General features: G+C 45.5%; 1 protein-coding gene across 3 annotated transcripts in view; it reads left to right on the forward strand.

Annotated features, from left to right (window-relative positions):
• LOC137653568 (sec1 family domain-containing protein 2-like) overlaps positions 1-27,234 on the forward strand; it is a 261,267-nt gene that overhangs the window by 35,966 nt on the left and 198,067 nt on the right. For all 3 annotated transcript variants that reach the window (XM_068387077.1, XM_068387076.1, XM_068387078.1), the window contains exon 3: positions 24,496-24,729. In XM_068387077.1, coding sequence (XP_068243178.1) covers positions 24,496-24,729 — 234 coding nt within the window. The remainder of the gene's footprint in view (positions 1-24,495; positions 24,730-27,234) is intronic.

Here is a 27,234-nt window from a genome sequence, read left to right on the forward strand (position 1 = left end):
TGTGCTATTACTCCGTTTGATCTGTCTGGTTGGGGATCGTCAGTTGGTAGCCCTGCTGCTCCGTATCACGTGATCCTCCCCCATGCTCCCCCTCTCGCTAGGTGGGCGGCTAGGCTTCTCTCCCCCCCTCCCCTAGGGGACCGTTGCCTTCCCTCCTTGTAGAGGGGGTAGTTCAGTGTTTATGGACTTTGTCCTCCGGGTGTCCCGGCGGGTTCGGCTCTGTCTAGTCTGGTTGGCCACCGGTCAACAGAGTTGGATCCCGGTGCACCCTATTTTATACTCACTTATCACACTGGTTTATGTTATATGAAACCCTCTGGGTTCGGTTGGCGGTTCTTATCTACAGTTCCGCCCCCCTATTAATTTATAACAGTTCCTATGATGATTATATGACAGATCACTACCCCGGAGTTCCTATACGAATTGGTTTTGGATACCTTTATTTCCCGGCCCGGGGCTTAGCCTCGCCCCGGGAAATCAGACACCATGTGTCTTAATTTTTTGTTGTTGCATCCTTTTTTATACTCCCGGCTCGACCGGAATGGATGGCTATACTTTAGTCTTAAGCTAGACTTATGTTTAGGCCGGGTCCTCCGGACCCGCCCCTACTTAAGAATATTACAGTTAAGCCCTAATCTTGTGTTAGGCTTATGTTAGGCCCGGGTCCTCCGGACCCGCCCCTACTTAAGAGAATTACAGTTTCTCATATACTATTCTTTTTATAGATGGTGCATTGTCAGACGACGGCCTGTGCAGCTGTTCTACATCAGCCCTGCGGCCATACCATCTGTCGGTCTCACGCCCTCTGCGGAGTGCAGCTGGAGGATGTCGTGGTATGGCACCTGGATAACTGTGTGGTCTGTTTTGACCTCGTTACCACCCTTGGATCTGACTCGGTGAGTCCCGTTGGCTATGTTGCCTTCTTATTTATCTTACCTTTTTTGGCATACATACACTATTTAGTAAGATATCTATGGTCTTGAAGGACCACTGGGAGCCTCCCCTTTTTAATTCCCACTATTATTTCAGGCATCCCCGGAGCAAAAGTCTGCGGCTCGGGCCACACTGAAAGTGTGGGTTGGTGGTTTTGCCCGGAACGTGAAGTCCAAGCGGCCGTACGTCCTCTCCGAGGACTACTGTTCCTTGATTTACCCCAACGCCAAGTCTTCAGCCGCTGTGGCTAGGCATGTTGTAGCTCCCATCATTGCCCACATTGATGCCACCATAGCGGGGTTTATTGATCCAGAGCAGGATCCGTCGGACGCCCCCGGAGATCTAGAAGACAATGTTGCCTCCATGAACCTTGACGTGGAACCCATGTTATTGGATGATCCAGATACAGGTAGGGTGGTAAGTGAGGCAGGTGTTTCCGGCGCTGAGATTCCTATCCTCAGCCCCTCTCTTTCTTCTTCATCTGATCGCTCTTCCTTTCATGGTTTGTCTGGGGACCGTGATTCGTCCCAACGATCACACCCGGTTCCCCCCAAGGATAAGTCTAGAACCTTACCTAAAGTTCGTAAGCCTCATAAGGCTTCTCATGGTTCTAAACAGAATACAAACCTGTCATCTAAGGCTTCTGGCTCCTCCTCTAAGTCTCGCGACCCGGGAGTTCATTCCGCCACACCTGCTGCTAGCCCGGGCCTTTCCGAATCAGCCATGCTTCGCATCGTGTCGGAGATGCAGGCTAAGTTGGTATCAGAGATGCAGTCTAAGATGGACACGATGTTCTCTAACATCGGTCAGAGACTTGGGGCATTAGAGCAAGGTGCTCCGGAGCGAGTCCAAAGCTCTCTCATCCCGGATGCCTCTAAGCTCCCGCCGTTTGCCAAAAACAACCCTTGGCGTATGGCTCTTCATTCCCCGTTCTCAGACGGAATGTTAACTTTGGAGGGTCTTGGCACTCGTCCCCTAGAGGACTTTGAATTCTTTCCTCCTGGTCTGGCATTTCCATTTCATGGTTATGCCAGGCTTACCGAGGAAGCTTTGGTTCGGTTAGACAAGGTCCCCAAGGAGACAGTCATCTTCCCAAAAGAGCAAGCCCAATCTGTGTGGGCCAGATTCCTGAATGACATCGGCTGCACCAACACTATGTTGACGCCTTATAAGAGCTCCTTCACAATGTTCCTAATGGACAAAAACACCGTGACTCCATGTGTCAATAAGGTAGCAGAGCTTGCCTTCCAATATGCTCTGGAGGAGAAGCCCTTGCCTCCCATCCGAGAGGTGGATCCAATCTCCCTCCTTCTTCCTTCAGGCATTGAGTGTTGGGACAACGTCCATACCACATTTACCTCTGGAAAGCTAGCAGCAGACTGTGCTTCAGTAATGTTTAGTGAGCGGCTTCCCCGTCTCCCGGAATCCCTCATTAAACAGGAGTATGATTCACGCCTACGCGTTGGCCGTACTCTGAACCTGGCCACTTCCACGGAGTCGATAGCCTTGACTTACGATACTGAGAGTATTTTTAAATCTCTCAACAAGGCTACGTTGCAGTCATTATACTATGACCTGTATGACTTCGCTACTGCTAAACGCAGGTGTCGCAAACATGTCCTGGCAGAGGCGACTATTAGGCATGAACCTAATAAGCTGATCCGGTCCTCCTGTTGGGGTTCAAACCTCTTCCCTGAGGACCTTGTAGAGGAAGTCTTGGCGGAGGCCACTAGAGTCAACCAGAGCCTTAAAGCCCGTTGGGGTTTGACTCCTAAACGTAAATCTGACCCTGCAAATTACCAAGCCCGGGGTAGGAAGAAGCTCCGTCTATATACCTCCACCCAGTTCAGGCAACAGCAGAGTGGTTCGTCCATTTTCCGGCTGCCTCTTCCTCCATCTCCTGTTGCCCCGGCACAGCCTTCCACCTCTCAGGCTCCTTCGGACGACTATGTCACCGTTCTGCTTCCTAAGAGCCAGCTTTCTGGTGCCTCTGCCACTTCTCCTGCCTTTAACCAGTCGTATGAGGCTCATAGCTCTTCCCAGAGTTATGGTAGAGGTAGAGGCTACCACCGTGGTTCTAACCAGAACAAAGGCAGGGGAAGAGCCTTTCGCAGAGGAAAGAACTTCCGAGGCGGACGTGGAGGCAACTCCTCAAACCAATACTGAGGTGCAGCAGGTAGGGGGGAGGCTCTATGCCTTCCGCAACAAATGGAGGTTCAGTCCCTGGGCGTTCAGTATCATCTCCAAGGGACTGGGGTGGAGCTGGATTCAAGGACCTCCTCCTCCGAACAAATTTCGTCAACATTCCACTCCGGACCTGGTCGAATTTGTCCAGGATCTTTTACAAAAGAACGCCATACAAGAAACGAAACACCTGAAGTTTCAAGGTCGGCTGTTCAGTGTCCCGAAGAAGGATTCAGACAAGAGAAGAGTGATTCTAGACCTATCCCTTCTCAACTTGTCCATTCAATGCGACAAGTTTCGAATGCTTACCGTCTCGCAGGTGCGGACCTTACTTCCCCGTGGGGCCGTCACCACCTCTATCGATCTTACAGACGCCTATTATCACGTCCCGATAGCGAGACACTTCCGTCCGTACCTAGGCTCCCGCTTAGGGGACAAAAGTTACTCCTTCAAGGTGATGCCTTTTGGGCTCAACATCGCCCCAAGGATCTTCACAAAGTTAGCAGAAGTCGCTGTTCAGGAACTCAGGAATCAAGGGATTCAAGTAGTAGCCTATCTGGACGACTGGCTCATTTGGTCAGACACCTCCCAAAATTGCCTAAAAGCCACTCACAAAGTCATCCATTATCTTCAATCTCTAGGCTTCCAGATCAACTTCAAGAAGTCCCGTCTTCTTCCAAAATCGAAGTTCCAATGGCTCGGCCTGCAATGGGATCTTATATCTCATACTCTGTGTCTTCCCAGACCCAAGAGGTTAGAAATAGCAAGGAACACCAAACGCTTTCTCAAAGACAAAGTAAGTTCCAGACGACTCCAAGAGAGGATTCTGGGGTCCCTTCAGTTTGCCTCAGTGACGGATCTTCTTCTGAAGGCAAAATTGAAAGATATCAATCGTGTCTGGCGTTCGAGGGCGAACCGGAAGCTCCGGGACAGGAAAGTCCGCCTTCCTCCCATTCTACGGGAAAGACTTCTTCCTTGGACAAGAGCAAACAGTCTGTCAAAGTCAGTTCCCCTTCGATTTCCGCCTCCGAAATTAATCATTCACACGGACGCATCCTTATCAGGTTGGGGCGGCTATTCTCAGCTCAAGAAAGTTCAAGGTCTTTGGACTCCCTTGTTCCGCCAATTTCACATCAATGTGCTAGAGGCCATGGCAGTTCTTCTAACCCTGAAACGTCTCGCTCTTCCCAAGAAACAACACCTTCGTCTGGTCCTCGACAGCGAAGTGGTGGTCCGCTGCCTCAACAGAGGCGGGTCAAAGTCAGGGCCTCTGAACCATGTTCTAGTAGCCATATTCTCCCTAGCAGCCTTGAACCGTTGGCATCTTTCAGCTGTCCACCTGGCGGGAGTCCGGAATGTAGTGGCAGACGCCCTGTCCCGGACCTCCCCTCTAGAATCGGAATGGTCACTCGATCTAAAGTCATTTCGGTGGATTCTCTCTCAGGTTCCCGGTCTCCAAGTGGACCTCTTCGCCACGGAATCCAACCACAAATTGAGAGTATATGTGGCTCCCAATCTAGACCCTCAGGCTTACGCCACAGACGCCATGTCACGGAATTGGGACACCTGGGAAAAGATTTATCTCTTTCCCCCGGTGAATCTTTTGCTGAAAGTTCTAGACAAACTGAGATCCTTCAAGGGACAAGTAGCCTTGGTCGCACCCAATTGGCCCAAGAGCAACTGGTATCCTCTCCTGCGAGAGTTGAGACTATACCCTCACCCGATACCCAATCCGGTTCTGTCTCAGATAGTACAAACACGCGTTGTGTACGCTTTCTCAAACATTCAGAGCGCCCTAACTTTATGGACTTTATGAAGTTTGCGGCTATGCATGGTGCCAATATTGATCCTCAAAACACCTTGTTCCTAGAATCGGATAAACGGGATTCCACCATCCGCCAGTATGACTCTGCAGTTAAAAAGTTGGCAAAATTTTTAATAGACTCAGACGTGAACTGTATGAACTTGAACCTTACAGTCACTTTCTTTAGATCTTTATTAGAATCAGGTCTGGCAGCCAATACTATCACCACTATTAAATCGGCTCTGAAAAAGATCTTCCTAGTGGGTTTTAACATAGACTTAACCGACTCTTTGTTAGCTTCAATTCCGAAAGCTTGTGCCAGACTGAAACCGGTTACTTGTCCTACCCCGGTGACCTGGTTCCTTAATGACGTACTCAAATTGGCTTCTGATACCATTAACAGTTCTTGTGATTACATTCCCCTTCTCAGGAAAACACTTTTCCTGGTGAGCTTGGCTTCCGGGGCAAGAATTTCTGAATTGGCAGCCTTGTCGAGAGACCCGGGTCATATTGACTTCCTGCCTTCGGGAGAGGTCCTTCTTTCTCCTAACAAATTCTTTTTGGCTAAGAACGAAGACCCTCAAAACAGATGGTCCTCCTGGAAAATTGTTCCCCTCACGCAAGATCCGTCTCTGTGCCCTGTTACTACTCTTAGGTCTTATTTATCCCGGACCTCCTCTAACTCCTCGGGGCCTCTATTCGTTAGAGAACAAGGCGGTACCATTACTATTAAAGGGATCAGGCAACAAATTTTGTATTTTATTAAACAAGCTAACCCTGACTCTTTTCCTCTTGCACATGATATCAGGGCGGTTGCTACCTCGGTGAACTTCTTTCACCACATGAATTTTACAGACCTTTCCAGGTATACAGGGTGGAAATCACCGTCAGTGTTCAAGAAACACTACCTTAAACATTTGGAAGCCCTAAAATTTTCTACAGTAGCCGCAGGGAGCGTAGTTACTCCCAGGTAACTCACAGGTTAATGCCTTGTCTCTTTATCTCTCCCTCTTACCTGCCTCATTTATACCCTATTGTATTCGTTGGTCTCGCGCCTGAATACTGTTATTATATTTGTAAATTTTTATACTCCTGAGTATCTGTATATATTATCACTCACGGCATTATTATACCTACCTTATTGGATTTATGTTCATATTTAAGATACCCTTATAATTGTTTTTTGGTACTCATCTCTGATAAAAAGCATCCTGTATTTCCCTTACGCTTATATTTTTTCCTTTATTTTGCAAGTTTGGTGACATTTTCTCTTGTATAGATTCACTGGGCGGCACAGGTTCGAGCCCAGAAAAGGGATTTTGACGTAGGAAAAATCTATTTCTGGGCGAAGGACCTGTGCCGCCCAGTGAACCCTCCCAGCTCCTCTCCCTTGGAGTCCCCAAACTTTGGGTGCTAAGGAGTTGGGTTCTGAGCGGATGCATTGTTAGTAGTACCGAGTGAGGTTGAACGGCTCTCCTCTATTGGGGTTTCTGTCGTGGATGAATCTAAATAGTGCGGGACCTCTGGATTATACGCCCAATTTTATACCGACACCAATAGGTGAGCGAGCTAGTTAACCTAGCACTCCTTTACATTTTTTCTCTGGTATATTTAGCAGTAAATTACCTAAGAATAAGTGCTAAATGGAGCTTATTCACTGGGCGGCACAGGTCCTTCGCCAAGAAATAGATTTTTCCTACGTCAAAATCCCTTATATACATATATATATATATATATATATATATATATATATATATATATATATATATATATATATATATATATATATATATATATATATATATATATATATATATATATATATATATATATATACATATATATATATATATATATATATATATATATATATATATATATATATATATTCTTTATGTTTATGTATATATTTTTGTGTATAGAAATATAATAAGTTTTCTTTTCAGTGTTTGTGCTGTGTGGTAGTGTACGACAATGACACCAGTAGTGCCAGGCCACCACGGTTTCTCGTCATGGGGCGCGGCCTCTCCTCCTTGGTCCTTCGGTTATTTCCTTCGGCTTTCCCTTAATTCGTCCGCCGTAGGGAATCATCATCGCTGGACTTTCTTCATTCATCTTTTATCTTCGCTGTTCCTCCTTTTCTACGGGGAACTTGCATTCTCAGCGAAGGGAATGTGGGAATTTAGTTTGACTACGTTCTCTCTCTCTACTCGAGGTCGTTCACCCTTTACTACTACTACGTACTACTAAGGAAACTTCTTTCCCGTTGCGGGCTGAGTTTCTTTTCCGTTTTATTTGCGTCAATTATTTTTTAATGAAATCTAATTGTATTATTAACTTTTCAGCTTCTGGGGAACACTTCCCTTCGGGGGTCAGTGGTTCTTACTATTTGTGAACATTCAAAAATCAGTTACATAATTATAATTGTTATAATTCTGTTTTTTGTTAAAGTTCTCCGCCCTCCCCCTTCTCCCGTGAATGTCAGTGGGGGAGGAGGGCGCATACTTAATTTTTAATTCTTATGTTTTGCTATTCCCTCCGGTTTACTCTTCAGAGTTCCTCCCAGGGGAATTTCTGTTAAATAATTATTTAACTTTATTTTCCCAGTTAACTATGCAGTTTTTTCTTCGTTTAACTGAAGTGTTCCAACGAAGCAGAGCTGTCCTGTTTATGCCTGGGGAGTCTGCTGTCGCTGCTGTCTCTCTAGGACATTGTCATGGGCGTTATCCCTTCTCTTAGAAGTTCTCACGTGACAACTGTCAGCTCTTCAGTTCATCTTAGAACGATAAGGAGGTTCGCCTCCAGGGGTAGGTAATTTCCCTTTCGAGGGAGGTTCCCTTCCCAGGTGTGAGATCTTCCCCCTGCAGAGGGGGAACTTCTCATACCTTAATTTTCCTGGTCCTTAGGCGGTTGCTTTTGGTGCTGAGCTACCGCTCTTGTAACCATGCTCAAGGGGCTGAGCGGTTGCAAGGCTGGTCCATGGAACTTCCTGTGACTATGCTCTTGGGGCTGAGCGGTCTCTTTTGTAGCTATGCTCAAGGGGCTGAGCAGCTGCAGGATCAGTCTTGACCTCTCTCGTTCGCGAGGGAGGCCACTCATAAGGGTTCCTCTTCGGAGGATTGCTCCTTATAGGTCGGCTTGCTGACCCTACGGCCCTTAGGGGCACCATCACCAGTGTCTTCAAGTCTCTTCTACGAAGTGTTCACCTCTCTCGTTCGTGAGAGAGGCCACTCATAGAGACTCCTCTTCGGAGGATTGTTCCTGATTAGACCAGCTTGCTGTTCAGTCACTAACACTTCGGTGTTTAGTGACAGAGAAACTTCGGTTTCTCATTACGCTGACCCTTCGGGGTCTCGTAACTTTAGTTATGTTTGATTCCTTGGGCTCTCGTAACTTTAGTCACTAACACTTCGGTGTTTAGTGACAAGGAAACTTCGGTTTCCCGTTACACTGACCCTTCGGGGTCTCGTAACATTAGTTACGCAGAATCCTTGGGCTCTCGTAACTTTAATCACTCCAACATTTCGGTGTTTAGTGACAGGGAAACTTCGGTTTCTCGTTGCTCTGACCCTTCGGGGTCTCGCAACACAGGCTACGTTAGGCCTTTGGTCTCTCGTGCCCTTAGTCACTCTGATCCTTCGGGGTCTCGTTCTCCTAGACCTGCTGACCTGCCGTCTCTGTTCCTGGCTGCTGACGCGCTGTGGGCGCCCACGCCCCCCGTTATCCAATGGACACCGATCCCTTCGGGGCAAAGGGGCTTTCTTACATTGTGAGTAAGTCCCTTAAGCGCCAGGTATCCCCTGCGCTCTAACGTTCTCCTGCGCGCTCACGCGCAATTGCGCACAAGCGCTCTCCTGCTGGTCCTGCTGTTCCTGAGACTGCTATCCAGAGACACTCTGTTCCAGGCACTGCTTGCCAACGTTCCCTGCGCATTAGCGCACATCGTTGGAGTTCCTGAGATACCGCACAGGCGCTCACCAGTGGTTCAGCCTGCAGTGTCTCCAAGTCTCTTCTACGAAGGGCACCTCTCCCATTCGCGGGAGAGGTCTCTCATAGAGACCACTCCTCGGAATATCAAGCAGTATTTCCAGTGTTGATCGTCGGCTCTGGACTCTGAAGCAGACCTGCATTGGTCCTCTTCAGGGGATGCCCTCCCTTTTAAGGACACATCCCAGTTCCTGATCGTCCTGTCAGCTGACCCTTCAACCTAGCGCACAAGCGCGCGCGCCAGCGCCGACGATCTTCTTATTCACGCAAGCGCTGACGATCTTCTTGGCCGACGATCTTCTTTCGCACACAAGCGCTGACGATCTTCATACGCGCGTAAGCGCCGACGATCGTCCACGCGCGGGTACCGATGGTTTCCCGCGCGCACTCGCCGATCTTGCAGGCGCCGACGATCTTCTTACGCGTGCAAGCGCCGACGATCTTCTTGCGCGCACAAGCACCGACGATCTTCTTGCGCGCACAAGCAATGACGATCTTCTTGCGCGAGCAAGCGCCAATGATCTTCTTGCGCGCACAATCACCGACAATGTTTTAAGCGCTGACAATCTTCTTACGTGCACAAGCGCCGACGATCTTCCACGCGCACGCGCAGATGGTCTTCCGCGCGCTTGCTCGCGCCGACAAACTCGTACGCGCGCGCGTACTAACATTCTGGTCCGCACGGGCTCTTCATTCTGATCCTGCTCGTCAATTTGATTCCTGCGCACCTTATGAAGTCTCGCCCGCACGCACGCGCGTGCGAGCATTTCCACAGTCTCTCGCGCGCAATCCCAGGGTATTTACCATCGCGTGAGTACCAGCGCTCCCCCTAGCGCAATCGCCAATACCCTCCCCCGCGCGAGACTGCCGGACAACGCGCTGTAGGGTCGCCATTGCCACTCCCTCCCCCCCCCCAAGCACAGAACAGTGTGCTTGCTGGAGGGGGGAAGGTTCCAGAAAGGTCCAGGGACACGCCGTCCTTATCTTTTTACAGGCGACTTCCCCTCCAGAGGGAGTGTCTGTCAGCACAACCGTCGGCCGGAAGCCTGGTTTGGGACTCTAATCAGAGCGGTAGCACAGGCTTTCAAGCTGTTCTCTCTGAATGGAGCCACAAATCCTTGGCTGCATCCACTCCCCCGAAGAGGGAAAGAGGAGTTCGGACGAGGTAACTTCTCCGAGGATGTAGCTGTCTCCTCGTAAGTCTTCGAGGCAGGTACTCTCCCCCCTCAGACTTTTCTCCTTCACCTTCGGACAAAGTTTTCCCGCCCTCAGGAGAGTCACAGGAGGTGAGACGTTCCCCAATCACACCATTGAGGGAAACCCCACCTCGCGCGATAAGTTTTCTCGAATAAAGGTAGAGATGAGCCTGCCTCCGTCATTGTTGGAGTCCTGCATCCCTCCCGGGAGGGAGTCAAGGATTCCAAAGAAATACCGGGAGTCCTCTAGCACCAAATCTTCAGGCTCAGACATTCTTCGTTATGGGAACGAACCTGTTTGAGCCTAAGGACGTGAAGCAGGCGGCTGAGAGGTGTAGGAAGTCACCGAGACTCCCTCCTATATAGGGCTTTGACATTCAAGCCCTATAAACCAGTACCTCAGCAGCCATGTCCTACCAAATCAACGGCAGCTAAGACAGTGGGATCTAAGCCCTTTCCGGTCAAGGACAAGAAAGGCAAAAAGTTCCCCAGGGCATGTCCGCCAGTGGCGGGATACCTACAAGGTTGCGCAGACAGGTTGCAGCAACTCAGGGCTGTTTCCTGGACGATTTCTGTAAGCAGTCATGGATATCGCGTCCTGTTCGCAACATCTCTACCTCCCCTGAGAATGAATCCGCTGTCATTCAGCACCCTTGCCATGGGATCAGCAAGGGGGCAAACTCTGTGGGCAGAGGTCCAGATTAAAGAATACTTCGGTCAGCATGGAGACCGCAGACACAGTCAGTCTGGCAGTAAATTGCAAGACTTCTTGTGTTTACTGGATCTGAAGGCCGTGTACTTCCAGATCCCAGTCCATCCATCTTCAAGGAAGTATTTAGGATTCAGCATAGACAACAAGGAGTACCAGTTCAAGGTGCCGTGTTTCGGTCGCTCCACAGCACCGCAGGGTTTCACCGGACTGTTCACCCTAATTTCATCATGGGCACTCAGGATCGGCTTCCGTCTCCTCCGTTGTCTGGATGACTGCCTGATCCTAGCAGACGCGGAGTCATTCCCTCTTTGACACCAAGACAAACTTCTATGACTTTGCCTGGATCTAAGGATCATGGTAAGTCTCGAGAGGTCCACTCTGCTGCCCAATCAATGACCGGTTCACCTAGGCATGATTATAGACAGCAATCTCCATAAAGCCTTTCCATCAGACGACAGGATAGCAAGGCTGAGAAGAGTCGCAAGCCCTTTCTTCAGACGAGAAGAGCTTCCAACCCAATCGTGGTTACGTCTCCTCGGTCACCTTTCACCCTTGGTTCGTCTTGTCCTCAACGGTCGCCTCAGGATGAGGTCTCTCCAGGGGCGACTCTGGTCCGAGTGGAATCAAGGCTGCGATTCCCTGGACATCATGATCCCTATGGGTCCTTCGGAACGGGCGAACCCCCGGTTTGGGTGACAGGCGAGAACCTACGGAAAAGAATGAATCTTCTCGTTCCTTCCCCCGGTTTGGAGGCTTTTCGGACACCTCAAAGAAACGGGGGGTGGGGGGGACCACGTTCTGTACCACAGGGCCTCTGGCCTGTGGTCAGAATCGGAAAAGTGCCTCCATATAAATCTGCTAGAGATGAAGGCCGTTCTTCATGGCCCTTCAACAGTGCCAACAAAGACCTAGCGGATCACTCTGTGGTGTGATGAGCGACAACACCACAGTAGTGGCTTACATCAACAAGCAAGGAGGTACCTTTTCAAAGCAGCTATCCCATCTCTCAGTAGAGATACTGAGATAGACCGAAGTCCACTTGATGCCTCTATCGGCTTGCTTCATTCCAGACAAAGGGAATGTGCTCGCCGACAGTCGGAGCAGAGCATCTCAGATAATGAGTACCGAGTGGTCCTTGGATCATCCAGTGGCCAACAAAGTCTTGACTTTGTGAGGTTACCCGACTGTGAATCGGTTTGCTACAGCTCTGAACTTCAAGCTCCCGCTGTATTACCCCCAGTCCCAGATCCCAAAGCACTCTGGCAAGATGCCTTCCAACAACGGTGGGACAACACCGACGTGTGCGCTTTTCCCCTGTTCTGTCTGATGAGGAGCGTGCTCAACAAGACCAGAATATCGGTCAATCGCTCGATGACCCTTTATAGCTACGCTATGGCATCACGCGGAATGGTTTCCGGACCTTCCGCAACTCCTAACGGAACTTCTGGGAGAACTCCCTCTGCGACACAAGCTACTCAAACAACCACATGCCAACATCTTTCACAAAGCCGTAGCTTCGCTTCGACTTCACGCCTGGAAACTATCCAGCATCTCCTCACTAAGAGAGGATTGTCGCAACAAGTTGCGAACGGGATGTCTGGACACCTGCGCAGGTCATCTGCAGGGGCCTACCAGGCAAAGTGGCGAGTTTTTCTGTGGTTGGAATCATGAAGGGGTATCTCTCCACTCGATACCACTATTTCAGCAAGAGCGGAGTTCTTCGTTTATTTGGGGGAAGAATGCGCCTTTCAGTCTCGGCAATGAAAGGCTATCGCTCAGCCTTAAGTCTAGCCTTCAGGCCCAAAAGAGCGGACTTTTCTTCCTCGCTGGTACTTTCCCTACTCATACGAAGATACGATCTTACCTCCCCTCAGTCGGAAGTGAGACCTCCTCCAGGGAACATGGTTCGAATTCTCAGGCCTCTTAGGAGGCCTCCCTACGATCCATTTCGCCAGGCTTCAAATCGCCACCTAACTTGGAAGGCGGTGTTCCTACTAGGTTTGGCCTCGGCCAAGCGAGTCAGTGAACTTCTTGGTCTCTCGTATGACATCGCCCATGCTAGGGGATGAGGGGAGGTAACGTTCAGATTCGTCTCTGAGTTTGTGGCTAAGACACAGAATCCGGGAGTGCCGGATCCTCGATTCGACTCTTTCTGGATTTCGAGTCTTCGTTCTGTAACAGATGACCCAGACCATCTCCTAGTGTGTCCAGTAAGAAGTCTGAGGTTATATCTCAAAGAACGGCTGCATTCGTCCCCAAGTGCAAGCTTTGTTTGTGAGCACTGGGAGAACAAAGAGGAGGGTCACCAAGAATACCATCTCTGCATGGATTCGTAGGGTGATCCATCTGTCCCTGAATCCTGACCCTCCTCCGTCATGTCGCCTTAGAGCGCATGATGTCAGGGTTGTAGCTACATCCTTGACCTTCAAGAAGAACTTCTCAGTGACGCAGGTTCTACAAGCAGGGGTGTGGAAGCATCAGACGACCTTCACAGCCCACTACCTGCAAGACGTGACACACAGGAGGCTCGATACGTTCTCTATCGGCCCTGTGGTGGCTGCACAATAGCTGGTCTAACCTCAGGCTCCTTAATGGACAGGTAGCAGAGGGTTGAGGGCATTGTTACCCGGTCTTAGTCTGCATGAATGAAAAGATTTGTCTGGCCCTTATTCTTTTCTTCATCCTCTCCTTCATTGAAGAAAGCAGCATCCTGGGTTCTCTGCATAGCTGACCTCAAACCACTGCAGGTAAACCATGCTTCCTTGTGTTCCTAGTATTAAGTTAATACTGTCACGTCCCCATACCCTGACGAGGTGGTATTGGGTAAGTCCTAGCCTAAAGTTTTCCATCTAAAGAGCTTCAGGTCAACTTCCTAGGACGAGTCACACATAATCCTTCACACACAGCTTATGTAGGCCGCAGCCCTTGCGTAGCAAGGTGCGAGCGAGGTGCAGGGACTCTTTATTGTTGAGTACTGACACACTCAGATAATGAGTCCCCGGGTAAAGCCAAAAGCCAGTATGGCTGGGACTTTTCCACCCTTCCTAAGGGTTGAGTCACCCGTATTAAATAGCGTGGTTTGTATTTCAGTTACAGAACAAATGACAAATTCGGAGATAATTTGTATTTTTCCTAACTTTTAATCGAACTTGCCCGCCAGCCCTGTCCCCCGTGAAGTCCTACCTCTAAGCAAAGTGAGCTCATCACACAGGTGTGTGAGGGGTGGCGTAGCAAACTACCCCTCCCTACCCCCCGCTAACTAGCGATGGGGGTAGTAAACCCTCGTTAAAATTCTAAAGGCTCGTCATTTCAGCTACGCGAAAGTAATACAGTAACCCATATTAAATAGCCAAGGTTTGTATAGTTAGGAAAAATACAAATTATCTCCGAATTTGTCATGTTTATACTTGGCATTCAATTAATGATAAATTTTTAAACATTAGACTTACCTGGTAGTTATATATAAAGCTTACGTCTCTGACGTCACGGCAGAAATTTCAAAACTCGCGCCAATCGCCGATTGGATAGCCAGGTGTACCACCTGTGCACCCTAGCGATGTACCTTGAAATCATTCCATGTTTCTTCATATCTTCTCTGCTGCCGCTAGCGGCAACATCGTTGGATTTTTCACTCGCTGTAACCTGTATATTACATTTATCTTGGTGATGTACAATTTACTTTTAGCCTTCACTGGTTGAGTTTTATTTTTACTGAGTGTTAGTGTTTTAACTATGTTAAAAGAGGTAGGATTGGGAGTTTTTCCCCCTACTGTTAAACTAACGAACCTACTTTTTATTTACATAATGGCAGAGACACGTTCCGCCAACTTTATGACGTCACAATAGTGTGACATAATCTACATACTGTAGTACTACATAGTATGCCTTGCAAAATTCTTTTATTTGCTTTTTCTTGTAAAGAATGAAAAGGAATTCTTTTTTACAGTAAGTATTTAACTTTTAATGTAAAAAGATTATATTATTTTTAAGAAAATATTTGTCTTTTTAGTATTCATTCTTTAAATCATCGATCTATTTTCAAAGATTAAATAGAACTAGCGTATTGTTAATTTTACGCTGCGTAGTTCTCATGACAATCGATGCAGTCCCAGCAAGTCTTGGTATCGTTGTTTATTTTCTTTTCGATATTGGGAATTCTAGTACTGTATTAGTCGTATATTCATATATATGTTCCTATTGTAATTAAGGGTTGGTTACATATATTTATATGTTATTCCTATATCTGTTCATTTTAATCATATAACATATAGCTTTCCCGGTAGTTATATGTAACTTCCGGGTAAGTATTTATAACATTTATCTTTACCGGTAGTTATATATAACTACCGGGTGAGTGTGTTCAAACATTTATTTTACAATGAAAATATCAGTTTAATATTTTATAAATAATATTTTGTTACAATTTATATAGCAAGAACTAGAATATTGCATTTACATTCAAGCCCTTGGCAGAAGAGTAAGATCTCTCACAACGGGCAGGGCTACTTATGGTCTTTTGTGTAAGAGTTTAAAAGTGCAAGTTTCAGTACTAAATTAGTGCAGTGAATTTATTCAGCACAGTGGAGGATGCATCTGCTTGGACCCGTCGTTAACCTAGCCTTAGACCTCTTCCAAGCTCCCCAACCTCTGGGAGAAGGAATGTCGATCGGCGAAAGGAAACCAGAGGCGTTAGCTCCCGAGTAGACGTCTCCTCGAGCGTTCCTGTTGACATTCCCAGAATGCTCGCCCTTGCCATGGGAAAGTCAAAGAGCGTTGGACGTTAAGCTACTAACACTGCTGTTAGTCTTGCATTGCATCACATATGCTGATAATAGCAATACTATAAGTCTTAAATATCCGCTGATAATAGCAATACTATAAGCCTTAAATATCCGCTGATAATAGCAATGCTTATGAACCAACATAGACACTGTTTTTGTCCCAGAATGCCAGTCGGCCATGAGAACCCTCTGAATGGAAGTCATTAAACCGAACACGCCGAGGGGCGTAATGAAGATCATTTTGCTAGAACGCTCGGCGCCAAGTCTTTCAGGACGCTCGGCACCACGTCTTTCAGGACGCTGGGCACCACGTCTTTCAGGACGCTCGGCGCCATGTCTTTCAGGACGCTCGGCGCCCTGTCTTACAGGACGCTCGCTCTGTTGGCCACTCGGCGCCACGTCTTACAGGACGCTCGACGCCACGTCTTACAGGACGCTCGACGCCACGTCTTACAGGACGCTTGACGTTGAAGATCTAGCATGAGGCGTGACATTGAACATGAGAACCTCGGACTTTGTGATGACACTAGTCGAATCAAATGTCGAGATCAAGGACGCCTTAGTTCCGATCTCTTTGATTACGGACATTTTTATCGAGCGTCTAGCCTTAGAACAACGCGGCGACAGAGGCGGTGATCTGGGTTCCCTTGACACCAGAAGTCAGGACCTTAAAGAAAGAGATGTATCCTGATAAATACAACGTCACTACTTCTGTTAGATCTTTGTCAGAGGAAGACATTGACGATCATTTTTCTCCTGTTGAAATATTTGAGATTATCAGAAGGAGAAGATCCTAAGTCCTTTCGTCCTTCAGTTGATTAAGAAACTCATGAAAGTTTTCAATGATGAGTTTCCAGATTATTTTGTGCCTGTTGCTCCACGTTCGCCACCCTCTGAATTTACACTTGGGAAGGTGTCGAAGAAGTCTCTTTTCTTTACCAAGAGGGTTCTAGCCAGGTCATCAATGGAGAAGAACCAAGGAAAGGCAGCTTTCTTTTTTCCTCTGAATAGACTGGCCTCTAGATCTTGTATCTGGTACGAGATTATTATTATTATTATTACTAGCCAAGCTACAACCCTAGTTGGAAAAGCAAGATGCTATAAGCCCAAGGGCTCCAATGGGAAAAAATAGCCCAGTGAGGAAAGGAAATAAGGAAATAAATAAATGATGAGAATAATTAACAATAAATCATTCTAAAAACAGTGACAATGAAAAAAACAGATACAGTATGTCATATATGAACTATTAAAAGACTCATGTCAGTCTGGTCAACATAAAACATTTGCTCCAACATTTCCTGGCTTGGGAGGTCCTGAGTATCATCCACCTCATGTCCTATTTGGATTATGCTTTACGAGACGGATCTAATGAGTTGGCAGCACCTTTCTCAAGCAGTGATCCTTTAAAAAGAGCTCAGAGGTGTTCGTTTCTGTCTCTTGGGGTTATTACCTTTCAGAAATAGAATTGCTTTTTACATCTCTGTCTTCCTCTCTGTTTCAGTAGAGTTGATTAGAGAGTTTTCTTCTGCGTTACCCAAAGGCCAACCAAGATTTGGTTTCGGAAACGGTAAGAAAGGTTTTATCATTTTCCTTCTCTAGCCGCAAACCAAAGGAAGAAACTCCTTTTCCGAAGTTTTCTCAGGCCTTTCGAGGGAAGAATCCCAGCAGGGTAGCTCCAGACCCGAGGACAGGGCGAAGCAGAATCTGAATGCTTTCGCCTTCAGGCAGTAGAGCCAGACTACACAACTTCTGTCAATCTTGGGAGAAGAGGGGGCAGACCTTTGGTCAGTACATCTTCTGAAGGAGGATTACAATTTCCTTTTATAGGGAAACCTCCTTTAGTTTTAGCTCCAATAGATCTCTCTTCCAGATCTAGAGAGGAGTCTAAGAGGCAGGCTATGCAATCAAACTTTATCTGAGGTTTGTTTACAAGGAGGAAGTGTTTCAGTTTCGGGCCGTGTGTTTTGGTCTCAGCTCCGCCCCTCTAATGTTCATGAAACTAATGCTAAATGTAGCAGAATACTGCATTCAAGAGACATCAGAGCCTCCCTGTATCTGGGCGATTGGCTTCTCAGAGCTCATTCTTATGATCTACATGAAGGATCTTCAGATAACGTTGAACCTATCAGAAGAATTGGGTCCTCTTGTCAACAAGACGAGTCTCTTCTGACACCATCACAAGATGGTAATTCAGAGTCAAGTTTTTTCGGGCTTTTACGTCTCCCCTTAGAACGGAGCAAGCCATCTTGAAACTGCAATCTTTTCTGAAGATACAGAAGTGTTCTGCAAGGAAGTGGATGAGTATGTTGGGAACCCTCTCCTCGTTGGGACAGGGTGTTTCCCTGGGAAGGCTGAATCTTTCTTTGTGACCATTGATATGTCACTGTTCATCCTAGTTTTCCTGGACCAGGGTTTGTTTCCCGGCCAGTCAGAAGCTAGAAGCTATTGTCCTTGTGTATGATTTATCTTCGTCCTCTCCAATTCAACCTCAATCATTTTGGGACAAGGAGAGGATCTAGAGTCGGTATGCATCCCTTTTCGGATGCCATAAGAAGTTACCTTCAGTGGTGGAACGATCCGGTCAAACTTCCAGAAGGTCACTTCTTTGAACAGAGGAACTCGGACCTTGTGTTGTGTCCCGACGCCTCGGACTCGGAGTGGGAGCAACACTGGACCGTTGGAAGCTTCGGGACTATGGACATGGGATCAGAAGAGCTTCCTCATCATACAAAGGAACTGTTGTCAGTCCAGTTGGCCCTCAAAAAGCTTTGAAGGGTCAGTTTGGAACAAAGTGGTGCAGGTCAATGCCGATAACACCACAGATTTGCCTTTCATTGCCAAGATAGGCGGAACCCACTCGAGGTCCCTTTATGGGACTGCGAGGAGTCTTCTCATCTGGGTAAAGGAGAAGAATGTAATCCTTCTAACAAGGTTCATTCAAGGGGAGAAGAACGTATGGCAGACAGCGTCAGCTGGAGAATGGACACTCCATCGAGAAGTCTGCAAGAATCTGTGGCGACTTTGGTATCGTCCTTGTATAGACCTATTCGCGACTTAGCAGTTAAAGAGACTAGAATCTTACTGCTCTCCAGTGCCAGATCTCGAAGCAGTCCACATAGACGCTTTCCTGTTAGTCTGGTCCAATATGGAAGTGTACGTTTTTCCACTGTTCAATGTTCTTTACAAGGTGATACAAAAGTTAGTGTCACACGAAAGGACCAGGTGACTCTAGTGGCCTTCTTTTGACCCTCAAGAGGATGGTTCACAGAGATACTGGAATGGATGGTGGACTCTCCTAGAAGCCTTCCATTAATAGTAGATTTACTCAGACAACCTCTCTTGGAAAGGTAACTTTCAAGTCTCCAAGCTCTTCTTCTAGCTACCTTCAGTCTATCAAAAACTCACAGGAGCTAGAGATTTTTCGAAGGAGGCAGCTAGGGCTTTTACAAGGTAATAAGGACTTCTACCATCAGGATTTATCAATCCAAGTGGGAGGTTTTAGAGAATGGTGCAGAGTCAACTGTTTTCTCTTCCAGTATCTCTACAGCTCAGATTGCTGACTTCCTGTTATACCTTCGAAGGAAGCTCATTTGTTCATCCTCTTCCATCAAGGGATACAGGATATGTTAGCAACTGTAGTCAGGCACAGTATCTTGGACCTTTCGAATGATAAAGTCCTACAGGAACTTCTCAAATCGTTTGAAACATCGAAACAACCAGGATTCACCAGCTTGGATTCTGGATATAGTCCTGAAGTTCCTTTTGAGTGACAGGCTTGAGCCCTTGCATTCTACTTCATTTAAGGACCTCACGATGAAAACTCTATTTTTTGTTAGTCTTGCCACAGCTAAAAGAGTCTGTGAATTCATGCTTTTAGTTAAAACGTTGGCTTTCAAGATAACGAAACTATTGGCTCATTGCAGTTAGGCTTTCTCGCCAAGAATGACCGCCCTTCTCAACCTAGACCCAAGGCTTTTGAGTTTCCGAATCTTTCGGATGTGGTTGGCGAGGAGTTGGGGAGAGTCCTGTGTCCAGTAAGAGCCCTGAAGTTCTACCTGGGCAGAATGAAAGAGTTGCGAGGCAAGTCGAAAGCTCTTTGATGTTCGATCAAGAAGCCCTTGTTACAGATGTCAAGAATGTCCTTTCAATCTTCATCAGACTCTTATAAGAGAGGCTCATGCGCATTACAGTGAGACTGGCCTCAAGTTTTTAAAGATCAAGACGCATGAAGTTAGTGCTGTAACAACTTCAGTGACCTTCAAGCCAAATAGATTGTGGCAGAGCATTATGGACACAACCTATTTGAAATGTGTCCAGACTCTTTATGAGGACTGCTACACTCTGGGACCATTCGTAACAGCGAGTGCAGTAGTGGGGGTAGGATCCACCACTACGTTCCCATAATCCTATACCTTTTTCTTCTCTTGGAACTTTTTTATTTTTATGGTTGTTTGTGGAGATTGCGACAGTCTCCCACAATCATTGATTTTAGTCAGGTGGTCAATTTGTTTCTTGAGAGTGCCCGGAACAATGGTATTGGAAGAGGTCCTGTCACATAGAGGTTTTTAGAGGTCTTCAGCCCCCTGGGTGGATCTCTGGATCTCATAAGGAAAGCGGACATAATGAAAGAATTAATTGAAGTCTGCTTCCTTATCAGGTACGAACCCTTAAGTTTGTTTATTAATTCTTAAGTAAAAAATTCCAACTATATTGGCTGTCTCTAACCCTCCACCAAAGGTGTTAGTCAGCTATATATATAACTACCAGGTAAGTCTGATGTTTAAAAATGTTATTTTCATTATAAAATAAATTTTTGAACATACTTACCTGGTAGTTATATATAATAAATTCCCACCCTCCTCCCCTCTAGAGACTAGAGGCATGGAAGATATGAGGAAACATGGAATGGTTTCAAGGTAACTCGCTAGGGTGCACAGGTGGTACACCTGGCTATCCAATTGGCGATTGGCGCGAGTTTTGAAATTTCTGCCGTGACGTCAGAGACTTAAGCTATATATATAATTACCAGGTAAGTATGTTCAAAAATTTATTTTATAATGAAAATAACATTTTCCACATCTAGCCATGTTTTTCATATCCAAATAAGCCATATATTTTAATACTTTAATGTCTAGATTCTCTTATCAACCTTGGGGTCAGAGCCCCAAGGCTAAATGTGCAAAATTGATATTTAATCAAATGCCAAGTGCAAACATACCAATTAGCTACAATGGTGAAGCTGGGTTGATTTCAATTCTAAGTATAGAAAAACCTGTATTTGACAGGTATAAATATGGAAGAATTGTCATTGACTTTTACTTTCTTTGTGGCTAAATGGTATTGTCATTATCATGCCAGCTTCCTTGACCAGGGTTCGATTCCCAGCCGGTCAGAAGCTATAGTCTTTGAGAGGTTCCGCCTTGGTTTCTTTTATGGATAAATTGTATTCCTTTTCAGCTGAAGCATAAATTCTCTGAGCAAAAGCTTTAAGCTGAGTACAGGTATTTCATGTCAAACAGTTCCTCCTTTACTTAAACCAAATGACTCTGTCACTCACTGTCCAAAGGAAAAGGCATCTTCATTCGTGTGGTTTGTCCTAGAAAAAAAGCTTGTTGCATATGCAGATGATGCTACACTTTGCATCAATTCCATCTCCTGAATGTAGATCTGGGGTTGCTGAATTCCTTAATAGAGATCTAGCTGAAATTAGTGCATGGGGCAAATTACGGGGCATGAATTTGAATTAAAACAAAACTCAAAGTATGATTGTAAGTAGGTCAAGGATAGTCGCTCCTCAATATCCGGATCCCAGCATTGAAAATGTTTCTTTAACTCAGTATGACTTAAAATTTTAGTAGTAATTCTCAACAGCAAATCAATTTTTGAGAAACACGTTAGTTCAGTGTCTTCTTCCATTGCACAAAAAATTGGCTTATTGAGAAAGTCTTTCAAGATTTTTGGTGATCAATTTATTCTGAAGTGTGTTAATTCTTTCATTCTACCTTGTTTCGAGAATAACTCTCCTGTCTGGTCTTCAACGGCTGATTCTCATTTTAATTTTTTGGTCAGGAACTTACAGTCTATTAAATTTCTTATTCCTGATCTAGATATTAATCTCTGGCACTATCGTTCAATTAGTTTATTATGCATGTTGCATAAGATTTTTCATAATTCTGGTCATCCTTTACATTCAGATCTTTCTGGACAGTTCTATCCTGTTTGTAATACTAGCCATGCAGTTAATTCTAATATTCATGCCTTCTCCATCATGAGGGTCAATACTACACAGCTACACAGTATTCTAGAAGTTGTGTTCCAGCTGTGACCAAGTTGTTGAATGATCTTCCTAATCGGGTAGTTGAATCGATTGAACTTGAAAAGTTCAAACTTACAGAAAATTATTTTTTCTTGAACAGGCAGACATAAGTCTTTTTTATTTATATTTTATATATGAAATATGTTTTGATGTTTCTGTTTTTAAAATATTTTATTGTTATTGTTCATTATTTCTCACATCAGTTATTTATTTCCTTATTCCCTCTCCTCACTGGGTTATTTTCCCTGTTGGAGCCCTTGGGCTTATAACAGCTGATGCTGTTGTTCGCTTCGCATGCTTTATTAGTTAGCCAGAACAACCTTATCAGCATTAGTTATTTAGTCTTCATTGCTAGGAATTAATTGTATTATGCTGTTAGTATTCTTTTTCGGCGAGTGTAGGTAGCTGAATTCGTAGGCTCGATTGCTAGCCTAACTGCTAGGCTCGATAGCGCAGGCGTTATTGTTTACTTTCATGCTTGATATAATAAGTGTTCCTGGTGTTAAATTATGAAATGAAGATGTTAGGCATTTATACATATAAGATTCAGTGAATGCACATGTTTTTCTCCTTCTAGGAAGTATACAAGGGGTTTCGATGATCTTGGTAGTCGACTCCCTTGCCCCTAACCTAACGCTTAGGGCTTTTGTATACTTTCTCACCTCCCCAGTTACCTTATCCAAGGTAAGCTCCTCCCTCTGAGGTAGCCTAGGCTACATCCTAGCCCTCCTTCCTTGAATCGTTTTCAAGTGAGGTTAGGCTAGGATTTTCTTTCTCATGGGGCCACTCGATGCCACTATTCCAGCATTAGCGGAGTTCTCCGTGTATTTGCGGGAAGAAATGCGCCTTTCAGTCTTGGTGGTGAAAGGCTATCGCTCAGCCTTAAGTCTAGCTTTCAGGCTCAAAGGAGTGGACATTTCTTCCTCGCTTGGACTTTCCCTACTCATACGAAGTTATGAACTTACCTGCCCTCAGTCGGAAGTGAGACCTCCTCCATGGAACGTGGTTCGAGTTCTCAGGTCTCTTAAGAGACCTCCCTATGAACCATTACGCCAGGCTTCAGATCGCCACCTAACTTGGAAGGCGGTGTTCCTACTAGCTTTGGCCTCGGCCAAGTGAGTCAGTGAACTTCATGGTCTCTCTTATGACATCGCCCATTCGAGGGGATGGGGGGAGGTAACGTTCAGATTCGTCCCTGAGTTTATTGTTAAGACTCAGAATCCGGGAGTGCCGGACCCTCGGTTCGACTCCTTCCAGATTTCGAGTCTTCGTTCTGTAACAGATGACCCAGACCATCTCCTACTGTGCCCAGTAAGGAGTCTGAGGCTATATCTCAAAAGAACGGCTGCAGTTCGTCCCCAGGTGCAGGCATTGTTTGTGAGCACTGGGAGGACTAAGAGGAGGGTTTCCACGAATACCATCTCCGCATGGATTCGTAGGGTGATCCATCTGTCCTCGAATCCTGACCCTCCTCCGTCACGTCGCCCTAGAGCACATGATGTCAGGGGCGTAGCTACGTCCCTGGCCTTCAAGAAAAACTTTTCAGTGACGCAGGTTCTACAAACAGGGGTGTGGAAGCATCAGACGACCTTCACAACCCACTACCTGCAAGATGTGACCCACAGGAGGCTCGATACGTTCTCCATCGGCCCTGTGGTGGCTGCACAACAGCTGGTTTAAAACCTCAGGCTCCTTAATGGACAAGTAGCAGAAGGTTGAGGGCATTGTTACCCGGTCTTAGTCTGCATGAATGAAAAGGTATGTCTGGCCCTTATTCTTTTCTTCATCCTCCCCTCTCTTGGGGAAAGCAGCATCTTGGGTTCTCTGCACAGCTGACCTTGAACTACTGCAGGTAAACCATGTTTCCTTGTGTTCCTAGTATTAAGCTAATACTGTCACGTCTCCATACCCTGACAAGGTGGGATTGGGAGAGTCCTAGCCTATAGTTTCCATCTAAAGGACTACAAGTCAACTTCCTAGGACGAGTCACACTTCATACCTTCACACACAGCTTACGTAGGCCGCAGCCCTTGCGTAGCAAGGTTCTAGCGAGGTGCAGGGACTTTATTGTTGAGTGCTGACACACTCAGATACTGAGTCCCCGGGCAAAGCCAAAAGCCAGTACTGGCTGGGACTTTCCACCCTTCCTAAGGGGTGAGTCAGCCATATTAAATAGCGTGGTTTGTATTTCAGTTACGGAACAAATGACAAATTCGTAGGTAGTTTGTATTTTTCCTAACTATACAAACCTTAGCTATTTAATCAAACTTGCCCTCCAACCCTATCCCCCGTGAAGTCCTACCTCTAAACAAAGTGAGCTCAAGCACAGGTGTGTGAGAGGGGGGGGGGGTAGCAAGCTACCCTCCCTACCCCCTGCTAACTAGCGGTGGGGTAGTAAACCCCTGTTAAAATTCTAATGGCTCGTCATTTCAGCTACGCCGAAAGTAATTACCCATATTAAATAGCTAAGGTTTGTATAGTTAGGAAAAATACAAATTACCTACGAATTTGTCGTATTTTTTAATACAGTACAGTTACGGGGGTACTTTAATTTCTCTGAAATTATTCTTTGCTTCTTTCAGAGTGGAAATGAAGGAGATATCAAAGCTGTTTTCATGATTAGTAATGCTATTAGAGATGTCACTGCTACCACTCTAAAGGATATCATTGAGGCTTCCAAATTTCAATACTGTGTTGTTATTACATCGGCTAATCCAAGTGTTCATGCGTATGCTCGTTATGGAGGACGAGAAACAGATGAAAATATGTTGATGAGTCAACTTGAGCAGGATGTTCTGAGGTGGATGGGGAACATGGTAAAGTATAATATTGTTTCTGTTGCATTGTAGAAATATTGTTGATATTGTTTTATTTATATTTGCTGTACAGTACAAATATACCCACCATTCAAAGGTCAAGTGTATTATTTATGCACAAAAAATAAAAAGGTGGAAAATTCCAGAAAAATGTTATAAAACTTACTAAAAGTCTCATATGACTCAATAAATTGGAATTTTAGAGTAGAGCAAAGGGCATCAGAGAAGTATTTGGTATGTTTTTCACTTCAAAGGGAATGAAGATTACTTTTTGTTCTTACACCCATACAAACCAGCGTCATTTAAATACGAGTATGTTTTTAGTGCAAGCTAAATCAGCCGTTGAATCTTTAACTAGGTAGATGTGATAGGTAGAGTGGGAAGCCACCCGCCTGCCCGACTTGTCCTTGGGCATAAAGAGTATGGACGTACTCATTGCTATTTTTCTAATTGGATCTGCTCTTCACGTGTGATGAGTGTTTGCTTTATTTTGTTTTGTGAATGCTTTTGCTTAACAGTAAAAGTACATATAAGCATGTGGTAAATTGAAATTTGTTCTTCGAGTATACAGTACAAACATTTTGTCTCCTATGTTGTATACCTTGTGAAGGGCAGGACTTTAAGCAATTTTCCTCCTGAAGGGCAGGACTGTTAGCATTTCCTCTACTGAAGAGATTGTGCTGCCAAATAGATTGCGCTGCTTATCAGGGAGATGATCTTCTCTTAGAGCATTACTTAGTTTGCTTGAAATTTTCTCTTTCTTTTGTGCCTGATAGTGATCTTTTGCTTGCCTGCTAAATATGCCTGACTTGCCCCTGAGTGTGAACCTTGTGGAGTGCCAGCATCTCTCTCTTCCCTTTCTCTTCGTTGGCATTTCCCTTGGGGAAGCTGTTGATGAAGGGGATGGTTGCAAAGGAAGGCCTTTCACTTGGTTCCTTTGTTCTTAGCTACCACTCTTCACCTTCAGGAGCTAGTGACATTACTCTCTATCTAACTGGTACCCTTGGAGTTGGTCAAGTGTATCTGATTACAGAGGCCAGAGGAAGTTTAAGTGTTGCGCTCACCTCTCCTGTTTTCTGCCGTGGCAAGAGAAGATTGGATTGTTCCTTGCCCTTGGTATGGTTCTCCTATTCAGAGTTCACTGCTGGTGGGTACCTTCTGGGTATGTAAGTGTTTTTGAGCCTGGCGGTAGGCTGATAAGAGAATCGGTCAGATTCCTATTAGAGCCTTATGGTGTTCAGATGGATATGGATTGTTATTTTTATCCTCTTAAGAGATTTCTTTACAATTGGTACCTGCAGTCTCAGTAGAAGGTGAAACTGGTTTGAATGGTCCTTCCTGAATTGGATAGGGTAAGGATCCAATCCTTTCCCTTTGGAGTGAGAATCTCATGGGGCCAGTCACCAACATTGTAGGGATCCAGTCCCCATTGTAGGGTAACCTGATTCATCTCTGAAGAAGGCTGGAAAGGGGAAAAAACATGTACACTGCACCTCTTTCAGTTCTTGTTCCTCCCCCTGCTACTAAGAAGTGCAGGAAGACCGATCGCAACGAAGTCTCGTTTGCAAGAAAGAGATGTTGCACTATGGAGGACTGTCCCAGCCGAAGAAGGTAACTCAGTGCAGTGAAACAGGAGCCTATGCTCCTGCTATTGGTGCTCACAAGCATGCACAGTGTTCGGCTGGAATGAAGGGCTTGGCCATTGTAGTGTTTGCTTACTGTGGCCAGATGTAGCACACAGACTGCTTAGTATCCGAATGCCGACTGTACTCCAACGTTCACTACACAAAAAAGAAAAAAACGGTGGAATGCCCAGAGATCTGGGCAAGAAGTAAGCAATCAAGAATGAACTGGGCACTGGGCACCACCCCTTGATTTTATACTGGGCAAGGGGACCCAGCTAGAACTGTAGTTGCTTAAAACCATTTTAAAGTTATATGGTCTTGCTTATACTGGCATGCCCGGAGCAGCATGCTCTCAAGGTAGGATACTTTTTTTATTTAAAGGTAATTGAACATTAGGAGAGGAAAATGAATAATATTATTGCTTAAAACACCCTTTGGGAGGTGGTGTAATGAAGAAACGATTAAAAAAAAAAACAGTTCATTACAAAAATGAAAAAAAAGCTTAAATACATTAATAAGAAAATTTCTATTGCTAAAAAAAAACTAGTTTCCCTTTTCGCTTTGGGAAAAAATAAGCCATTCACATGTTGGACACTTATATGAATATAATACAGTAATATGAAAATGCAGGTCTTCAAAACCAGAAGGAGAGACAGATATCTCCATGCAGAGCCTCTTAGGAATCAATCCTGTAAATATTTAATCTACATATATAAGTAGAAATAAAGACCAACATAACAGTATATATATTTGGGCTAAATTCAAATGTAATTCTTGTGAGCCAACTTTTCTTAAGTGATATTACATCACACCTACTCCAGAGGCTTTCTCAATGCTACAATCAAAAGGGACAACAAAATATCAAATACCTGTACACAAT

This window comes from Palaemon carinicauda, chromosome 14 (genome assembly GCF_036898095.1).
Source record: "Palaemon carinicauda isolate YSFRI2023 chromosome 14, ASM3689809v2, whole genome shotgun sequence".
NCBI classification, from domain to species: Eukaryota; Metazoa; Arthropoda; class Malacostraca; order Decapoda; family Palaemonidae; genus Palaemon; species Palaemon carinicauda.